General features: G+C 40.7%; 1 protein-coding gene across 1 annotated transcript in view; it reads left to right on the top strand.

Moving 5' to 3' along the window:
- Positions 1 to 20,302, top strand: part of PITPNM3 (PITPNM family member 3) — a 366,258-nt gene that overhangs the window by 200,590 nt on the left and 145,366 nt on the right. Inside the window, exon 4 of the mRNA XM_034752560.1 lies at positions 4,566 to 4,616. Coding sequence (XP_034608451.1) covers positions 4,566 to 4,616 — 51 coding nt within the window. The remainder of the gene's footprint in view (positions 1 to 4,565; positions 4,617 to 20,302) is intronic.

Below are 20,302 nucleotides of genomic sequence, written 5' to 3'. Positions count from 1 at the left end.
CTTGCCTCAAATGTCAGATGCCAAGAGACTTTCATCGCTTGCCATTTCAGCATGAAAAATGCAGAGTGTCAGCTTTTTGTTGCTGTAAATTAGAGGGCCTGTCACTTGTTCTTTTCAGCATGCGCCGTGCTGCAGAGCTATTTAAAAGCTGAGGTGCTGGCTGTGGTAACTTGAGGTCCTGTGACAAAAAAGAAAGGGGTGACGGAGCTGCTGTTCTCAATTGGTCCATCCATCAGTGGAAAAAGGCATGGATTCCTTTTCATTATGGGGGCTGATCCTCAAGGCGTTCACTCTCTCTGGCTCTCTAATTACACTAGTGCAACAGCAAAATCTATTTAAAATATGTTAGCTGAAGAAGAGTACCTGCTGGGAGCTAACTCAGCATCCTGTCACTCCACTCCCTGCCAGTTTATATTAATTGAGCTCTCATTGAAAGACAGGCAGTCGGCAGAGGAGGCCAATTAACTGAATGGAGATAAAGCTGAGGAGCTAATTGGGTAGCATTATCCCTAGCAGACAAGACCCTATAAGCAAACAAGGAAGGGCTGGAGGAGAGTAAGGAGCCTGAAGGAAGGCAGAAGTAGGTAGGTCTGGCTGCTGCTACCACCCTGCCCTTCCCCAGAAGCATGCGGGGAAGCTGGCTTGTGATTGGGAATATCATTGTAATATAAGAGGGACGACGACTCATGTATGTATGTATGTATGTATATATGGCCCCTAGCCCCGTAGACCCTTGATTTCAATTGGACTGTTAGGCACTGCTACAATACAAACAATCATTAGTAATTATTAGAAGTGGTCAGAATTTTTTGAAACACCAATTGAAATTTTTTTGTAGCATTGACAAAAGTTTTCAAAAAGTCATAATTCTGACAAAAGAAAAATTTTCAAACTGCTTCTTGAAATTATAATGTGCAGTTGGCAACTGCCCCAGAAATGGCTCTCTCTCTTGTCCAGGCTATAGAATACTAGGTCTGCCAAATGGGTAATCGCCAAAAAGTCGGTAGGTCCTAGGAGAAAGTACCAGATTATGTAAAAGAGAAACTGTAATTGCTATTGTCTCTGGGAACTCATCCACGATTTTCCACTGGCTTTAGATGCAAGGAGCTGTGGTTTATATAGCTGACATGATATTTTTCTTGGCCTGTGACAGTTAAAATATTTGTCTGTAATTGATGCTTGTTGGGTGTTGGTATTCATAATTATTTTTGGTTGGTTGATGCTTGATAAATTAGCAGTTTTTGATAGTGGAGGTCACCTTGGCCGTTAAAGACCCAATAAGGCAGACCGGTGAAGCATTTAATCTGTATTAAACTGAAAGAATGATATGGTGATAAACCAGCTGGAGTCGATCAGCAGGATTTAAAATTGAGACAATGAGATTTGAAGGGCTTCATAGTAGTTCATGCTCTATGGTTCCACATTAGATCTGGTGTCACCTCCCTACTGGTCTGGATTCCGTACACTCACTGCTGTAGCACAGGTTTAGTTCTTGGTCAGAGAAGCTATGAATCAAATTACCAACCCCTCTAATACTGACACTCAGGAAATTCAGCTAGAGAATTTCTTATCTTAGGCCCTGATCTAACTCCCAGCAAAGTCAACAGGAATCTTTCCATTAACTTCACTGGGGCAGGTCTACACTACAAATTTATCTCGGCACAGTTGCACTGTTAAGCTTTTAAAAGGTGCTCCTGATAAGCTTGTGGAAGCAGAGAAAGAACTGACAAGAAGGAACTGCAATGCATGACAGTTTGTTAGCAAGAGTCAGGCTAACTGTAACCCTAATAACGCGAGATTTGTAGAAGCGAGGATTGTGTGAGGCGAATGGGAAAGAACTGTGTAAGAAGTTGTTGCGACCTTGTGTAGATAATGTGTAGAAAATATTGTATGTAGGCTAGAGTCAAAACAAGTGAGAAAAATAAGATATCAAGATGGCCTATGTATAAACAAAATGCAGCTGTTGCTTGTTATTGTCTTTAATGAAAGGTATAAATGCTTGCTGTAATTTTTACCTGTAGAGAGACCTGCTTAGCTCTCTCCCTCTGCGCAATTGTGAGAGAAAATAAAGTATCTGACTTGCTGTACCCAAACAAAAAGTGAGAACTCTGTTATTCTCCGACAATTTGGGGGCTCATCCGGAACGGCAACACCCACAGAGGTACCGGCAGCTGCTACAGATCGTTCCCCTTCGAACCCCATAGCGCCACAATAGAGGTAAGAGACCTTTTGAAATCTCTATTGGGGTGTCGGAGGAGGACTGTCCATGGGGCCGTCTGTCCCTGTTGGGCTCACGCCATCCGAACTTATTGGGTACAGCAAGTCAGATACTTTCTCTCACAATTGCGTATTCTCTAAAGTCCACTCACAGTTTTTGTACCGATATAACTATGTTGGTAATGGGTGTGATTTTTTTTTTTTAAAAAACTGATAAGGCTTATGCCGGTATGCGCCCTATTGTGAACAGAATTATTCCATGATAAAGGTCCCTTATACCAGTATAGCTTATTCTATACTGCTTCAACTATGCCAGTATGTAGATAAGGCCTAAGCACTTTGTCACTTATTGAAGAGTGAATTTGTTTCTGCCATATGCAGCTATTTAAACTATGGATTTTTCTTTTAAAATGTTATTTAACAGGTCCATCTACTATGATCCTGTCTCTTACTGAAGCCAGGTCTGTCTCTCCCGAGTAATGCCTACAGCTATTTAAAAAAAAAAAAAAAATCCTGTGCATCCAAAAGTTGACATTTGCTTTTACTCTTCAAACAGGGGTTTTATAAAGGTATAAAACTGTGAGAAATTCAATGTGCAGAATCCGTAAATTGTATCAAGCAGAAAAGTGACCAGTAAATGACAAAAAATCTGTGCCCCAAATACCGCAAAATCAAAAACTGTGCATAGAAGTACTCTGTAGTGCTCAATATTGTTTGCAAATATTTACTGTTACCACAAAGTGGTAACTGAGACACTGAAATTATTGTGGAAACAAGGAAGGACTTCTTTTGTGAGGTGAGAATTTGCAGCTTCAATTATGAACAGAATGGCTGGAAGGGTCTTGGTTCATTGACTATTTTTCTTCAAAGGATCATAGCAGTTAGAGATAGAAAAGACGACTAGACTGAGTCCATCTTTGTTCAAGAGCATGGTGTAGTCCCCTAGTAAAGGTTGTACCAGATATAAACTGAGTCTATGCTTGAAGTTCATATAACAGGAAATGGAAATGACACCTGACATTATGAGGATATTAGCGTTTCCAGGGAGATAGGCCTGTTTGAAACATAAGACTATTTGAAACATTGAAAACTATATATTGCACTGAGGTTAGGTTTACTAAATAGGCTTTAAAGTGTGTGTGTGTGTGTGTGTGTGTGTGTGTGTGTGTGGTTTACTAACTAGACTTTAAAGTGTGCGTGTGTTAGAAAGGTTAGTACATTGAGGGCAGTATGGGTCACAGGGACTGTGGGGCAAGGATGGGAGACCTGAGTTCTAGTCCCAGCTCTTCCACTAACCCTGGGCAAGTCAGTTCCCCTCTTTGTGCCTTAAGGTACATCTACCTTGGAGCTGGAGGGTGTAATTTCTAGCTTGGGTAGATGTACGTGCACTAGCTTTGTTTGAGCTAACATGAGAAAAATAGGGTAGCCATGGTGGCACAGGCTCGCTGCCTGAGCCTACCTAGTGTCTCGGACAGGATTGTCCTCTGGTGGCTAGCCCACGCCATCACCCATGCTGTCCCAGCTACAATGTTGTTTTTAGCACACTAGCTCGATCAAAGCTAGTGCCTGTATGTCTACCCAAGTGGGAAATTACACCTTCAGCTGCAGTGTAGATGTACCTTTAGTGGTTCTTACTGGTAAAATGGTGATGATGATACTGTTTTTCCTTTGTGAAGTGCTTTGAGATCCATGGATGCAAAGTGTCTCATAATTCCCTAATCCTGCAACGAAAACTACATGTGTGGACCCCTGCACCGAAATGAAGCCCCACTAAAGTCAGTGTGGAGCACCAGTTATATCCGTGGGGCTCTGTGTGGGGTCAGGGTTCTGTCTATGTGGAAGAAGTTGCAGAACTGGAGCCTAGCAGATTGTTGTCATTCATATTTCCTTGTCCCAGTTTTGCACCATTTAGACCTAAAGGAAAAACCCCTTTGTCTACAACTTTCATCCCATAAATGATTCAAACTGTTGTTCTGTAAAAATAAGTAAAGGAGATTGATGGTTTATAATGTTGCTAAATTGGTTACAATTTTTGTGGCAGATAAAAAAAATTCCCAAGGGGTGATGTTACAAACAAACTAAATGAACTGCTGGGTAGGAAACCTACCTGTGATCCCTTCTTATGAAAAAAAAAAAATCTGGCAAGTGGAGTAGCATTGGATGAAAAAGTAGAGTCATTTCCCAACACCATTCTGCTTGCTGAGCTATTCCCATTGAAGTCAGTGGGAACTGTGTAAATCAGTGGCAAATTGTGGCCCATTGTGATATGCACACCACAGTATATGAGAAAAAGTAAAGAGCGTGACTCATGTAAACAAGGCTCATTTCACTTTGTCTTATTTTCTTAGCAGGTGAAGAGTCTGCGGTTTGCTCGTCTGGCTTTCTCCAGGAAAAGCAACGTGAGTCAAGGTTCTTTCCTTTTTTTGTATTCTCTGCTGTGTGGCAAACTAGAGATAACAGAAAACAGGGCTACATTAAATGTTGACCAGTTTTAAGTCTATTTTTATGCTGTTGAAATGTTAGGTCTGGGAAAATTGGAGTTGTTTTTGTCTGACATTTAACTAGGATGATAAAATTTATTAATCAAGTTACTGTAGCTTTTAATTTTTTAATGTGTTAAGGCTAAGCAATGTTTTGTACTCATGGTTAGAGTTGTGGGGCTCTAGTGTAATTGGAAAGTTGGGGTGTTGCCATGTTTCAAGGCATGTCTTTGTTGGCACAACACAGGTTATTTCTGTTCAGAATGATCATACGGTTCAGAATGATCCCTATTCAGTCTTCCATGCTATGCTGACTCTTATATCTTATAGAGGTGCAAGATATGTTGCTGTTTTAGATGTGGGTTCCTGCTAAAGACAGGGCTGGGACAGACAGTGGTGCCAAACCTGCAATTGTGAGGCATCTTCATGTCATGATGCCCCACCCCATCAGGGACCGGTTTAAATACCAGCCTGGTGTTTATTGCTCATGCTCTGGTGGTGCTAGCTGTGAAGAGTGAGTTATGATGGAGAGCTCTGAGTTCCTTGGAGAATTGGGATGGTCTCACCTTCTGCCATAGCCCTGGCTGGGAAACATTGTAGGTTTCCCCCTCTTTCTGTTCACTAGGAAATCTCTCTAACTCTGTCCACCAATGCACACTGCAAGTCTGGACATATTAACTAGCCCTTCCACCTTGAAAGTAATATCTCACCCAGCATAGGTGTCTGGGGCTGGTACCAGGGGAGAAGGCTGCTCACGGGAATCTGGGCATTGCTCCATCTCCTTAGTCCACACTGGTAGCATCTAGGGTCTGTAAAGAAGCTTCAGTGGCACTTGAGAGAATTCTTCTGATGCAGGAGCAACATAGAGCTGATACGATGCAGCCCTACTCTGCCTGCCCTTCAAGTTTCCAACAAAGGATCTGGCCCATTGTGTTTCATTGTTTTCCTCTCAACATTGCAGTCTGCGAGAATCTCCAGTACATTAAAATATTCTTTATCATTGGTTAATAGAAAGCATATGTTATCGGCTTTATGTGAACATATTTCTCTTGACAGATTTGTTGTTATAAACAGCTAGTAACAGCGCAGCAGATGGCAAAGAACTGCATGATTTCTTAGGGGAGTGTGGCAATGGAAATACAGTTTTCTTCAGGGATTGAGACCATCTTACGCTTTTTTACGTATAGTTAGTTTTCTCGGTGACAGTTTTACTCTAAATTCCTTTTGAATAAATGTATCAGGAAATTAGGGATGGGCTGGATAAAATGAGAACTGACCTAAATTTTGATCCAAACTTGAACTGAATCTGAACTTTAAGAAGCTAAGGAACAGCTAAATTATTTTCCCCCAGTATGGGTGCGTGGGTGGGCTGGTTAGTTGGTTGGTTAACTTACTACAGGTCTGCCGCATCTTACATGCATTTAACATGCGCGATTTCAACTTTACGCGGTCGGCAAAAAAAACAAAAACAAAAAAAAAGAGAAAAACAACAATTTTAATACTATATCTGTAGTGCAGGCTATTTTGCCTGCCATTGAACTCAATGGGATTTTGGCTATACGCAGTTTTCGCTTTACGCGCTAACCGTGGAACGGAACCCCCGCGTAAGATGAGACAGACCTGTATGTATGTATGTGTGGATGTAAAGATTTGAGCTGGTATTTTCAAAGCTACCATGGGATTTGGATGCCCAGTTCCCCAAATTCTTGAAATGGCTTTGAAAATCTTGACCTTGCTGTGTAAACACTTGTTCTACTTCCCATTCAGATCCTTCTTTTTTCTACAGCGTGAACTTCCAATCTGATGTACTTCGAGTGCAGTGATCAGTTTGGCTGTATCCCCAGCCTGACATTGAAACTCCTTCTCAGAGACCTTTGTAAGCCACTGGTGAATGTATTACAGGTCCCTCTCTGTCCCCAAGCCATAGAGGATATGACTCTGTTACAGTGCCAGCAAGAGAACCTGGTTCCTCGTAGCTCATGCTTTTATCTTTGGAAGTCCCTAGTTCAACCCCCAATGTGTTGGTCAAGATGGCAGCCATCAACCCTTGATATAGACTGTAAGGCTACAAAGTATAATAGTTTCTTAACAGTTAATTTATCATGTCACATTTGATTTACTTCTGTGAGTTGGCAACTTTATAATTTGCCAATTCCTTTTCTCAGCCATGGATAACTATTTGGTACTTTTGTGTCAACCCTACTTCATTTTAATTGTTGTGGGTCGTGAATTTTGCTAACAATTGCAGAAGTATTAGCATAGTTTTTAATGAGCTGGTGCGCAGTCCAGCAGCTGTCCTGCCAAATGATGCTTACTAGTTCCTGCTGATTTTTATAATGAGACCTTATATCTTTTAAACAAGAAAATCGTTTTATCTTAAGACGGATTGAACTTCTTTTAATTTGCTGCTGTTAATACAATTATCTGATGATCTAGGACTCAAATTCAGCAAGCTATTTAAGCACATACTTAAATCTCAGCCAAGGGAACTATTCTGAATTGGTGCTGTACATCTTATTCTACCGTTAGAAACTATGGAAGGCCTCATCCTGCAAAGACATGTGATTAACTATATTTACCATTCAGGTCATTGCAGAATTAGGGTCTGACTATGTATAACCCCTATTCCTCTATAGGATGCTGACCATGGATATAGGGTGGTAACACTCTACTACTGCTGCTAACTAATGGAGTTACTTCTTGAGCTCAAGTGGTAAAAGTCTTTTCTGAATGGCTACAGTTGAAGCCCTGCTAATGACCTATGCGAGAAGTCTTTCAGTGTTCCTCAAATACACTGATAATTAAGATCTGCTTTCAAAGCAGAAATAACTAATTTTATCAAAGTCTAGCTAAGATCATATGATATTTGCAGATGGAAATCAGCTTGATTTTTTTTCCAGTGCAGACTGACTCCAAGGCAGCAATTGCAATTCCTGCATATATCTTTAAAACATAGTTATTGCAACAAGTCGGGTTGTTCATAGAAAAGAGTAGCCTTTTTTATTAAACTTAATTTTCTTGATAATCTGTGACTATAATCTTCACATTTAAGATGATGGCTCTGATTCTCCACTCCGTATCAGTCAGGAAGCAAATGGAGTTACAAGAGAAGTAAAACCAGTGTAAACAACAGGCGAATAAAAAAGCCATAGTGTTCATGGGAAGGGACAATGATGCTAGTGAACACGTTGGCCAAACATTGTGAATCTTAAACTTGGAATAAATACAGAGTTGTTGAAAGTAAAATAAAACAACCCCCTGAAACGTTGAACATGCAGGTCTTACTTGGAAAAGTTGGTTTTTTTCTTTCACATTAAAGTTTTTTAATTGAATCGCTTTGCTGTTCCAGGATAGAACACACTCCACTTACTCGGGAAATCTGCTTAACTGGGAAGTCTCCCAGGGAGCTGATTTAAGCCAGTGACTGTTAATAGCAATGTCTGCTGCTTAAGCAGATGGTAATTTTGCCTAATTGGGGTTCCTTTTTGTGACTCAGTGGTTCTCAGACCTTTTGTGCATGTCGGTGTCGTGCTGGTTCTGTCTGATTGCTCCTCCAACTGCAGCTTTCAATCCCTCCATTGCTGTGATAGTGTGAACAGCTTCACTGTTACTAGTTCTTGGTTATTTTGCTGCTTCCATTCCATATAAATGTACTTGGTCCCTCCCAGGTACCACTGCTGCTGGCACTGGACAGATTGCAGACTTAGGCTCTATCCATAGATCAGATCTGATCCAGTGCCCCATTCAAGTCAATGACAGTCTGTCCATTGACTTTAATTGGCTGTTGATTAGGGGACCTTGATGCTTTCTCTGTACTCCATGGGACTGGTCTTGTAACTTGATGGGCTTGTAGCATTTCTACATCTCCTTGAACAGCAGTAGTACTATCCACCTGCAATTCCTCAAAATGGAAATGAAAAGGTATGGGCACTAAGGCATCTGAAATAAGAGGATTCTGCAGCACTGTGGGTGATACCCGGTGGTCATAATTACTCCTGAATCTCTGATGAGTAAGTCCAGTGCCACTCACCGTATGCCTTATAAGATTGTTACCCATCTACTTTGTTTCTCTGTTGATAGCAATCTTGCATCTGAGCCAGAAGGTCCAAGACCCTAAATCCAGATATAACAATGGCCTCGTACATTAATCTGTGTGTGCTGGAGTTTGGGCAAAGTGTCCTGGAAAGTGTGCCATCCTTTTTGATGAGATGCAGCACCAAGGCCCCTTCTACTCATCTGTTTTGTCTATCCAAGTTTAAAAATCCATGGCATACCTTAAGGTGAATAATCCTGTGTCCCAGTCATCATTGCCTCAGTAATAATGCTTATTATTTGCATAGCACTTGATCATCATGAACACTACTTCAACTTTGCAACAGCCCTTTGAATTGGATAAGTATAATTGTCCTCCTTTTTCTGATTGGGAAGCAGAGACCAGAAAGCTACTGAGCTTGGATTAGAGCTCCAGAGTAGGGCTGGTTGAAAAATATCTAATTTCAAAAATTTTCCGTTAGGCAAAAAGGAAAAAAAATGTTTCATGAAAGTTCATTTGAAAAAAAAGTTCCATTTTTCAAACAGCCCCACTCCAGAGATCTTGGCTGTACAGTCCTGTGCTCACACTGCACAGCTAAACTGTTCAATGCTATATATCCGGCTGTTGTTGCTCAGTGCATAACGGTGGTTCTGTTGGGCTCGCAATGCAGTTACCTGAATTCATCACCAAGGTCTTCAGTGAAGCTGCACCAGTGGAGCCAAGAGCAGAATTTGTCCTCATTGTCTCCAACACGTATCTTTGAATAGTTCTGTTGGTAATGAAGCAGAGATCAGGACTTAAGCTTTGCAGATTTGTGGCTGGGAGAATATACAAGAATATATGGCTACTGAAAGTGGCATATTAGCTGTGTTTCTAACCAGTTTTACTAGCCAGGCACTAGTTAAACATGCAAACTGGTGATGCTTTATAAAGCTAAATGGTAATGATCTCGGTATGCATAGTTGTTATTGTAGCACATGATAATGTTACTTGGTACTAAGGTGAGTTTATGCAACACGCATTGAGTTTTAAGGACCTATCTACATGAGGAAAAAAGGTGCTCTGAGAAAACATGCCTTATAGTGATAGACTCAAAAAGCTCAATTTATTTAGCTTAATAAAAAGAGGTTAAGTGGTGACTTGATTACAGCGTGTAAGTATATACATGGGGGAATAAATGTTTAATAATGGGCTCTTCAGTCTAGCAGAGAAATGTACAACACAATTCAATGGTTGGAATTTGAAGCTAGATGAATTCAGACTGGAAATAAGGCCAGTATTTTTAACAGTGAGGGTAATTAACCATTGGAACAATTTACCAAGGGTCACGGTGGATTCTCCATCGCTGGAGAATTTTTAAATCAAGATTGGCTGTTTTTCTAAAAGATACGCTCTAGGAATTATTTGAGGGAAGCTGTATAGCCTGTTTATACAGGAGGTCAGGGATCACAATGGTTCCTTCTGGACATGGAATCAATGGGCCTCAACCAGCTACTATGAATTAAAAGTGCAGTTTCCCCTGTCTGGGCTAGGATTGTAAAATGTGTTACAATGCATCTTTTCCCCCTACTGTATTCATACCCTAACAGGACAATGAAAAAAGTTATCAAGCCCTGAGCACACTTGACATTCCAGCATTGCAGATGACATGAGAAACGTATGGAATTGTGTAATAGCTGGTATCTGCTGTCCTGCCCACTCATTTTCATTTCTGCTTATTGGTCTGCTATTGATCCTCTGTTTGGTATGGGATTCTAGCACACAGATTGGAAATTGGCAGCTTGAAACAGCTGGAGCCATCTCAAGGCTGTTTAAAAACCCTGATAATAATTATCATATCAGATCTTCTATAAGACAGGCCTAGATAGGTTTACTGGCATTATTCCACCTGGCAGATACGATCTGAGATGGCTGGGGCATCTGTGTAGCCAGACAGGTCTTTCCTGGCATGTATACAAGTATCATGTGGTTCCGTGATGTGGTATCATCCACAGTAATGATTTGGGGGGCTTTTATTTTGGTACTGTTACTTGAGTTCATGGACAGTGAAGAAAGGGAATGCTTTGAGAACTCATAATTTTTTGTTGATGTTGATAAAGAAATCAATTCTTCATTGTTTTTTTGTAATAACAGGCAATGAACTGTTATTTTTAGTCAACAGGGTACTAGCCTGCAGCAGTATTCTTTCCCAGTAATATAAAGCTTTCCGGAGAAAAGACTGTAACATTGAAACAAAAACAGGCAGAAAAATCATCTTTGAAAATAAGAAATAAGGAAATGGTCAGAAGAACTGCTGACTTCTACCTTTACTCATTCACACTTAGGTGCTATTAAAGAGGGAGTTAAAACCACTATTTATATTTTTGCTTAAATTTTAAAAAGCGAGGGAAAATAACTAATATTTGCTCAACAAAGTCAGTTGCAAAAAAATCCCCCAGTAACACATGTAGCATTTATAAAAGCTGGAGATATTTCATTTCTCTGAATCACCAGCTTTGATTGAGTCAAGCTGGAGATGATGTTGATGCAGAACTGCCTAAATACTAATTTAAAATTCCTTTTCCTGTGTTTTAGGAATTCCCCATTAGCATCAAGCGAAATAACACAAGCCCACTGACTCATTGTCTGTTGGGAAAGCCGCAAGGACTGATGACCCGTCATGACCATGCTGTCTATAGAGTTAAAGCTGGTTATGAATTTTTCACCAACATTTTTGAATGAAAAAATGGCTTTTGATGTAATAGAAACTTTTGCCAAAAAAAAAAAAAAAGACTGGGTTTTAGTTGCTGAACGTGGCGGGTGGGGTGGGGAATTAGCTTCTTTTTTGACAAAAATGTGAAAAAAATCAAAGAAAGATATTAACAAAACTGAACAAAATTCATTGTCATGAAAAACAGTTGTGGGAAAAAGAGAAAATATATTTCACAACCAGCTCTACAGAAACCAGAGTTTGAGTAAGTTCATGAAGCTCAGGTGTCAGGCAGGTTTTTTTTAAACCATCCTTTACAGCTAGAGCATGACAAAACAATGTGCCCTGAGTAAGCAAGCGGCAGTGCATAGCTGCAACATCTGAGGAGCTAGGCCAGAGAATGAATTGCATCTCTGAGAATCAGAATTTGTCCCCTGGTTCTTTGCCTTCCTCATCTTGCTGCCAGTAGCAGATTATGTCCTCTTCTATTATACCCATATTTAAGATGTGAAAATGTAGCAAGACTCTCACTGAAAATGATCAGGAGACTTAAGTTCCTGGAAAAAACATCTGTTAACTGCCTGCTTGCCAATGCCTCTTGTCTCAGTTTATATCCATGTCATCACTGATGGGCAACAATTGCCCCTAGCCTGAAGAGGGTGCTGAATATGCATAACTTTACGCATGGGAACAGTCCCATTAATGATTCAGTATCTGAGTCCAAGGTTGTACAATGGTCCTTTAAAAAGTTGCTGATTGCTTTACATAATTAACATTCCCTTCCGTAAGTATTCCCTATTCTGGACTTATGGGGAATACAGAGGTAAATGAATCTATATAAAGCACAGTTGGCAAGATTTTAAGGTGACCAATGTACATCTACTCTTCTGTAGGCGTTTTAGCTTGTTTAACCTAGGTGACCCATCTCACATTGTGTATTGGTGAGTCACGGTAGGTGAGGTAATATCTATTATTGGATCAACTTCTGTTGGAGAGAGAAACAAGCTTTCGAGATTACACAGAGTCTAAGTCCTATTCCCCTCCCCACCCTTCCTTGATGTATTATACGTAAGTGTGATTGGATCTGTGGCCCTGTTTTGTGTCTATTTTAAGTACTTAGATGGCCACCAACACTTTGTCATCCAAGATGATCAGTGTCTTTCATGCATTTATCCCAACAACACCCCTGTGAGGTAGGGCCGTGCTATTGTTCCCATTTTAAAGATGGGGAACCGAGGCACGGAGAGACTTGCCCAAGGTCATACGGGATGTCTGATCACAATCGTCCCTTCTGACCTTAAAGTCTCAGAGTCTATGGTAGAGCAGGAATGGACTGTGGGTCTCCCACAGCCTAGACCAGCACCCTAACTGCGGGATACTCCTCCTTATCAGATTAATGAGGCATTCAGTACTTCCCATTGAAGTCCAGAGGAATGGATGGCTGTCGTCACCTTGGAGGATGAACTCTGCTCCTTGCCAGGACCAATATGTTATGTTATTTATGTTATGTCTCAGCAGTTTTCAAGTGAAAACTCTCAAGTGGAACATACATAAACATCCCAAGCAAACGGGATTCTTGGTGCCTCTGGCATTTTGCTGCTTTAGACTAAAGCATACTAGCAATGTTACAACAATAATGTTGTATGCAGTGTTTCTGTAGGCATGTCGGTCCCAGGATATTAGAGAGGCAAGATGGGTGAGATATTATCTTTTATTGGACCAGCTTCTGTTGGTGAGAGAGACGAGCTTTCAAGTTTACACAGAGGCCTTCTTCAGGTTTGGAATTACAATAATGCAGCAAATCACCACTTTGGATTTGCTGTACTGCAGAAATGGCTTTGTGCATAGCACAGATAATGCACCTTTCAGATACTTCACAAACAAGGAACAAGTATGACCTATGGAATCAGTAGTATCTTTGCACAGCTTGGAATTAAAATCATTGGGTTAAATGTTAGATTTGCAAATTTAGAAACTACATTTTTATCCTGTTATGAAAGGGTGCATTAATATTCCATTTTAAATTTCTTATTTAAGGGGACTTGAAACCAAACAATCCCCTAAGGATTATTAAACCTACAAAAAGAAAGAAATAGGGGGCACTTGACTGAACTATTTAAAATCATGAAATCTATGATGAAAAATGACTACTACTTCTTCCAAGGTTTCATCATAATAAATTCTAAAAGACACCCCTCAACCCCAAACTGTTGCTTGATTAAAATGACAAAGCAGTAAGTTGAGAACTAATAAACTAATAACTGGTGGGAATTACTGCTGCATGCATCGAGGCTGTACGGGATATATTCTCTCAGTATAGAAAAAGTTGACCTGTAGTTGATACTTGACTTGGATGAAAGATGGCTTGATCGCTTTTGGGAGACTATGCATAGAAAACTCCCATGAGCTAATGACTAAAAGGGAGGATGGTTCAATCACTAAGGCCTGGTCTACACTGGGGGGGAGAGGGGGGGATTGATCTAAGATACGCAACTTCAGCTACGAGAATAGCGTAGTTGAAGTCGACGTATGTTAGATCGAATTAAAATTACTTACTTCGCGTCCTCACGACGTGGGATTGATGGCCGCGGCTCCCCCGTCGACTTTGCTTCTGCCTCTCGCACTGCTGGAGTTCAGCAGTCGACGGGAGAGCGATCGGGGATCGATTTATTGCGTCTACACTACACACGATAAATCGATCCCTGATAGATCGATCGCTACCTGCCGAACCGGCGGGTCATGTAGACGTACCCTAAGGTACTATCCTGGCACTCAGAAGAGCTGGATTTAGTTCCCTGCTCAGCCACAAACTTCCTGTGTGACGATGGACAAGTTACTCACAGTGCTTCTAGGGAAGGAGTGTGTGTGTTTAACGCGTGGGTACTAACATGAGGTAAAATCCTAGTGGAGACAAGGCAGTTCATCATTTTCACGTGTTAGGAAGTTGAGGTAAACACTAGGCTCCTCCAATAGACTTTACCTTCCCCTACTAACTCATTTAAAACTATAAATTGCTTTGTCTTCACTAAGATTGTACCTCATGTTAGTTACCACGTTAGTTAACATGAGTTAAGAACACACCTTTCCCTTTTTCCCTCCACCCCCCCAGTGAAAACAAGGTCTTAGGGCTTGTCTATACTTACGCGCTGGTTCGGCGGCAGGCAATCGAACTTCTGGGTTCGATTTATCGCATCTTGTCTGGACGTGATAAATCCACGTGCTCCCCCGTCGACTCCAGTAATCCTGCTCGGTGCGAGGAGTACGCGGAGTCGACGGGGGAGCCTGCCTGCCGCGTCTGGACCGCGGTAAGTTAATAGCACTGCCCTACCTCACAGGAGCGTTGTGAAGGTAAATACATTAGAAGATTGTGAGATGCTTTGGTATTAAGATAATTGGGAGCCATGAGGGAACCTAACATGGGTAAAATCAAAGTAAGAGGTATTTTCTTTGGAATATTATATGGGCTGGATTTTATATATATATATATATATATATATATATATATAATATATATATATATATATATAAAAAATACCAAAAGTGTGTGTGTATATATATTGAAACTTTTGGTGGTATTAAACAAAAAAAGTGTGATTTTTTTTTTCCTGCCTTGCAAGTGCCTGTACTTTATTCTTTAATAAAGCCCTCCATTCTATTGTTGAGCTGCATCTGATGTGCTTTTACAGATATGATATTATACCCAGTCACCGTCTTAGCTGCTGGTGGCAGACAATACCTATTTATATTTAGGTCAGCCTTGAATAGAGTCAGCTGGAGACTGAATCCAAAATATCTCGCTCCTCTGGAAAGCTATTATTGAAAGCTTTTACTAGATCGCTGTTTAGACAGTTTGACTGTCTTTCCTTCCCTTGAAAGGCTGGACACTTTTCAGATCTTCATAATCTTTTGCTTTCATCTTTTTCCAAGAATGCCTTTTTGTCCCTTTGTCATTTTCCACTAGCATGGCTCCCCCAATCCAAACCGCATTTCCATACAAATTGCCTCTCTAATAATTGCCCCAAACTAAATTTTCTCCACCTATCCTTCCCTTTGTAAGTTTCTCCGAGATAAAGCAATTGATCTTCTCCTTAATCATATCTGACTTCTACAGTGGCAACATGAGATGTTTGCATAACAGTCAAGGGATAATGTGATAGCAGTAGCATGGATGGTCAGGTCGGAGCTGCAGTTTGCAAAGGAGCAGTGGCAGTCCGTTCCAATGAATACTGTGCAGTTAATGGATTTTGTTGTATATTACCCCGAGCCCATTTCACTTATGAACAGCACTTCACACAGGTGTGTGCAATCAACAAAAACAAGTAAACTAGATAGAACCATTTGTGAAATTGACATAAGCGAGATTAGGAGAGACCATCTTGCATAATAGATGACAAGAACGTAACTGACATTCTGAGCCCTGGTCTACACCACAGAATTCCTTAGTTATAACAACATCGCTCAGAGGTGTGAAAATCCACACTCCTGAATGACATAGTTAAACTGACCTAATCCACCCCCCGTGAGAGAGCTTATCCCGCCACCATAGCTAGCGCCTCTCCAGGAGGTATGCCAACAGAAGAACCGACAGGAGAGTCGATGCAGTGTTTTAAGTGTAGGTGTGCCCTCAGAAGGGATTTCGTTGAAATCAGTAGTTACACAACTCTTCACAATATGAGATCAGAATTGGGCCCAGTATCAGTGAAAGCACAGAATTCAAGTGCAGCGGATAGTAAAACTCTAGATAACCTTTTTCTTTAAAAACCATTCTGTTTTTATAACTTTCTGTAACTCCTTTCCCTCATTCCTTATTATCATGAAGTCCATTGGATGAGCTACAAAAAAATTCCATATCACTGCACCAACCCTCTGAGCTGGAGTTAGGGATTCACCCTGGTAAAGGGTTGGCAGTGTTTCCTCTGCCATCTTCTCTGGTGGTTTCCACTGGGGGGAAGCACAGAGCAGCTTTAACTGCTGCCATGGTACTTCCGAACGAGATGCTAAACTGCCTCACTCCCAGGTTGCCCTGACAGAGCCACTTTCCCTGTCAGTGCTGACCCTTTGTCTGCTCTACATGGAGAAGCTGCAGCCACTTGGTTGCACTGTAGTCTGCCTCCCACATGGAAAATCCTTCCCATAAGGCAATCACAACCCATTCTCCTTGTTCAGTCCCTTCTGAGTGATCTTAAGCAGCCCTTACTTGGCAAGTTTGTTCTCTTGGCTGTAATTGCCATGCTAATTACTATAAAATGTTCCCAGTTTCTTAATGAGTTTGTTTTATCAATACTTTAAAAGGAGAAATGTAAAGTTCTTTGTCAGTGTTTTTAATCACCAGAACTCGTGCATCATGATTAATACATAATATCTAAGTGGCTTATTGTGTGAGATTTTTGTTAGTTTCTCTTAGAAAATTAGCCTGAAATATTAAAACTTTCAAACCTCCAGAGTAGCAGTAATTTAGTCTGTCCCTCAGAACATTGTGGTCGTTAGTAAGTCATTGGTAAAGAGGGTTCTCCCCCCCCCCCACCACCACATTTCATAATAATATTTTGATTGGGACAAAACTGTAAATTCCACAACTCCATTCTTAATCATTAGAATTTGCTTTATTATTTCAATCGCTTGCAGAAAAAATGAAGCATGTTAAATTAGATAGATTGCAAACTATCACCTGTTCTTCTTCTGATTCTCCTTGTGCATTATTATCTCTGCCTGTTTTCCTTCACAATGTATAAAAGTAGGGCTTATTGATGCAGAAATACCGCTATGTGTGTGTGTGCTCGCGTGTTAAACAGCTTCATCAGGCTCAATGAAGGAGGGCCTTTTGAGTGATGAGAGATTAAACAGCAAGGCTGTTGTCTTTTGGCATAAACAACATAGGTTGAATTCACATTGGCAATGTGTGCCATTTCCGATAAAAATGAAGCTGACACACCACTCTTATGTATCAGTCAGTGTATTAGAAACCACTAGACACTGGTTGCATGGAATTCAAAATTAGGTCTGCCGTTTCAGATTAACAGACTAATCGCAGTTCACTAGAAGGCTGCTCAATTTATCCATTTATTTTCCTGATGGTTAATGACAGATGAGTTGAAGGACTGAGGCCAGGAGATCTTACCCTTGTCATTCAGGCAATTGTGGTGTTGATGAACTACTCTGTCTTGTTCAGAGATACCTGTAGAAGGCCGGATCATCAACTGGTGTAAATTCACTTTGCTCCATTGACTTCAGTAGAACTAGAATGATTTACACCAGATGAGGATCTGGCCCTGTGTATGTGTGTTTCATTGAGAGACAGTACACAGGACTATTTGGAATGCTATCTTGGCTGAATGTGGTGCATTTGTTTCTTTTAATACCTCCCTTTTTAATATACAACTCCCTTCATTCTAATGCAAAATGGGTGCAATCCAATGCCCATGGAATTCAGTGGGAATCCTTCCGTTAATTTCCATGAGCACTGAATCAGGTTCATTATCACCAATATAATGTGTTACCTGACATCCATGAATCTGGAAAGAGATTTTGGAAATATGCGTATTAGTTTAATGATGTTTGTAAGACATCAGCCTGCTTTAATGAATTATGGGTGATAAAGTATTTAGAAATTACACAAAGAGGATTTGTAGTGTTGTTGTAGTTGTGTCGGTCCCAGAATGTTAGAGAGACAAGGTGGGTGAGATAATATCTTTTATTGGACTGACTTCTGTTGGTCAGAGAGACAAGCTTACAAGATATTACCTCACGCACCTTGTCTCACAAGGATGATAGAAATACTGTAATTCCCATCTATCGGTTTCCTTTAAAAATAATGTAATTGTATTTAACTACTTATTGATTTTGATTTGTGCATTCATTCGGTACAGAGGAGCACCTGTTCTTTGCTTTAAATGCCCCTAATGCTATACAAAAATAGTTATAAAAATAGGCTCCCCCGCTAACCTCCTTTGACAAAACATTAACCTATGTAGTATCCTAGCCAAAACCATGTGTAACATTTCCCATTAAAGTCCTCCTAATCCCTCATGGTAAGGGAGGAAAACAGAGCTTGCTTTGTAACTGGAGGTCAATCAATTAGGACTATTGTGGAATGGGAATGTGCAGGGGCAAAATGGAATGTGAAGAGGCAATCTGTCAAGTGGGTGGAGCACTGGACTGGGACTCAGGAGTCATGGGTTCTACCCCCAGGTCTGCCACTGGCCTACGGGGTGAGCTTGAGCAAGTCACTTTGCCTCTCTGTGCATCAATTTCTCCCTCTGTAAAGTGGGGATAATGATACTCATGTCTTTTGTAAAGCATTTCAAGACCTACTGGTGCTAGATGATGTTATATAATTCATTCGGTGTCTTTGAATAAACTGGATGAATGACGTACAGGTGAATACACTTGATGCAATGACTTCAGCTCTTCAGAAAGAGTTGCTCTTGGGAGTTGAAAATAACTAAATTATCTGAATCAAATTAATTCTAAAATGGGAAATAAATAGTTTCTGTCCTGATTTTATTTTCACCTAAGTGGTTTCTACCTGTTGATAACCCCAAACACTCACATTGTGGAAGGTCTTTCAGACAGCTAAGGTGTGCTGTTTCCAGAAGTAGTGTCCAAGTGGTCTAGTGCTCAAAGCAGGGGACTTGGAAGGATAATCTTGTGGTTAAGGCACTGGACTGTGACGCTGTAGATCTGTGTTTAATTTTTGTTTTTTTCCACACACTTCCTGTGTGACTTTGGGCCAGTCACTTTCTGCCTCAGTTCATATCTCTAAATCAGAGAAGACAGTGCTCATCAGCTCCTACCTCACAGGGGTACTGAGGGGCAAAAATTATTAATGTTTCTGAGGTACTTGTGGTCCTGGATTCTGCCACAGAGTCATGCATTCTGCAGTCATTTCCACCCCTGTAAGTTGGCTGCTTGGAAATTCAACTGAACAGTTTCAAAGCAAAAGTGGTTCAACTGAGGTGGCTCATAAGCAGCAAGAAACAGTCAACTTCACACGTATGCTTCTGCCTCTGGAAGCTCTTGGTTAGATATTGCACCACCAGAAACACCATTTCCTTTCCTGCACACTCCACAGTATTTTGGACTTTCTACTATTGAGATGCAAGAAGAGCGTTGATGTCAGTATGCTTAAGGTAGACTCCTTTGCTACTTCTACAATCCACGGAGGATTTGGGGGTTGGGATATTTAGAGCAAAGGTTCTCAACGAGGAGTACACATACCCCTGGGGGTATGCAGAGGTCTTCCAGGAGGTCCATCAACTCATCTAGATATTTGTCTAGATTTACAACAGGCTACATGAAAAGCTAAGTCAGTACAAGCTAAAATTTCATATGGACAAAGACTTGTTTATACTGCTCTATATACTGTATGCTGAAGTGTAAGTACAATATTTATATTCCAATTGATTTATTTTGTAATTATATGGTAAAAATGAGAGAGTAATTTTTCAGCGATAGTGTGCTGGGACACTTTTGTATTTTGTCTGATTTTTTTTTTTTTTTTTTTTTTTTTTTTAAAGCAAGTAGTTTTAAGTGAGGTGAAACTTGGAGGTACACAACACAAATCACACTCCTGAAAGGGGTACCGTAGTCTGGAAAGTTTGAGAGCCCCTGATTTAGAGAACTCCTAAATCAAAAGGCTCTTTCATTAATCTCTATTGCTGGGGTCTGCTATTCATTAGACAGTCCCACAGTAGGCTCTTCCTTCACTCTTCAGGTCCTAATGTGACCTTCCTTCATGACTCTTTACAACTGCTTTCTTCTAAAAGAGCATTCCCAGCTGCCATGATTTTTGTTAGGAGGGTTGGTTACATGAGTTCTCTAGCCTTCCTCCATCACCCCCTATATTTTTTCCTTCAGAAGTTAGCTTTGCATCCCGCGCTGGAC

Source organism: Trachemys scripta, chromosome 18 (assembly GCF_013100865.1).
Source record: "Trachemys scripta elegans isolate TJP31775 chromosome 18, CAS_Tse_1.0, whole genome shotgun sequence".
NCBI lineage: Eukaryota > Metazoa > Chordata > Testudines > Emydidae > Trachemys > Trachemys scripta.
Note: the sequence above shows the minus strand (reverse complement) of the source record. Positions and strands in the feature narration are given on the sequence as shown.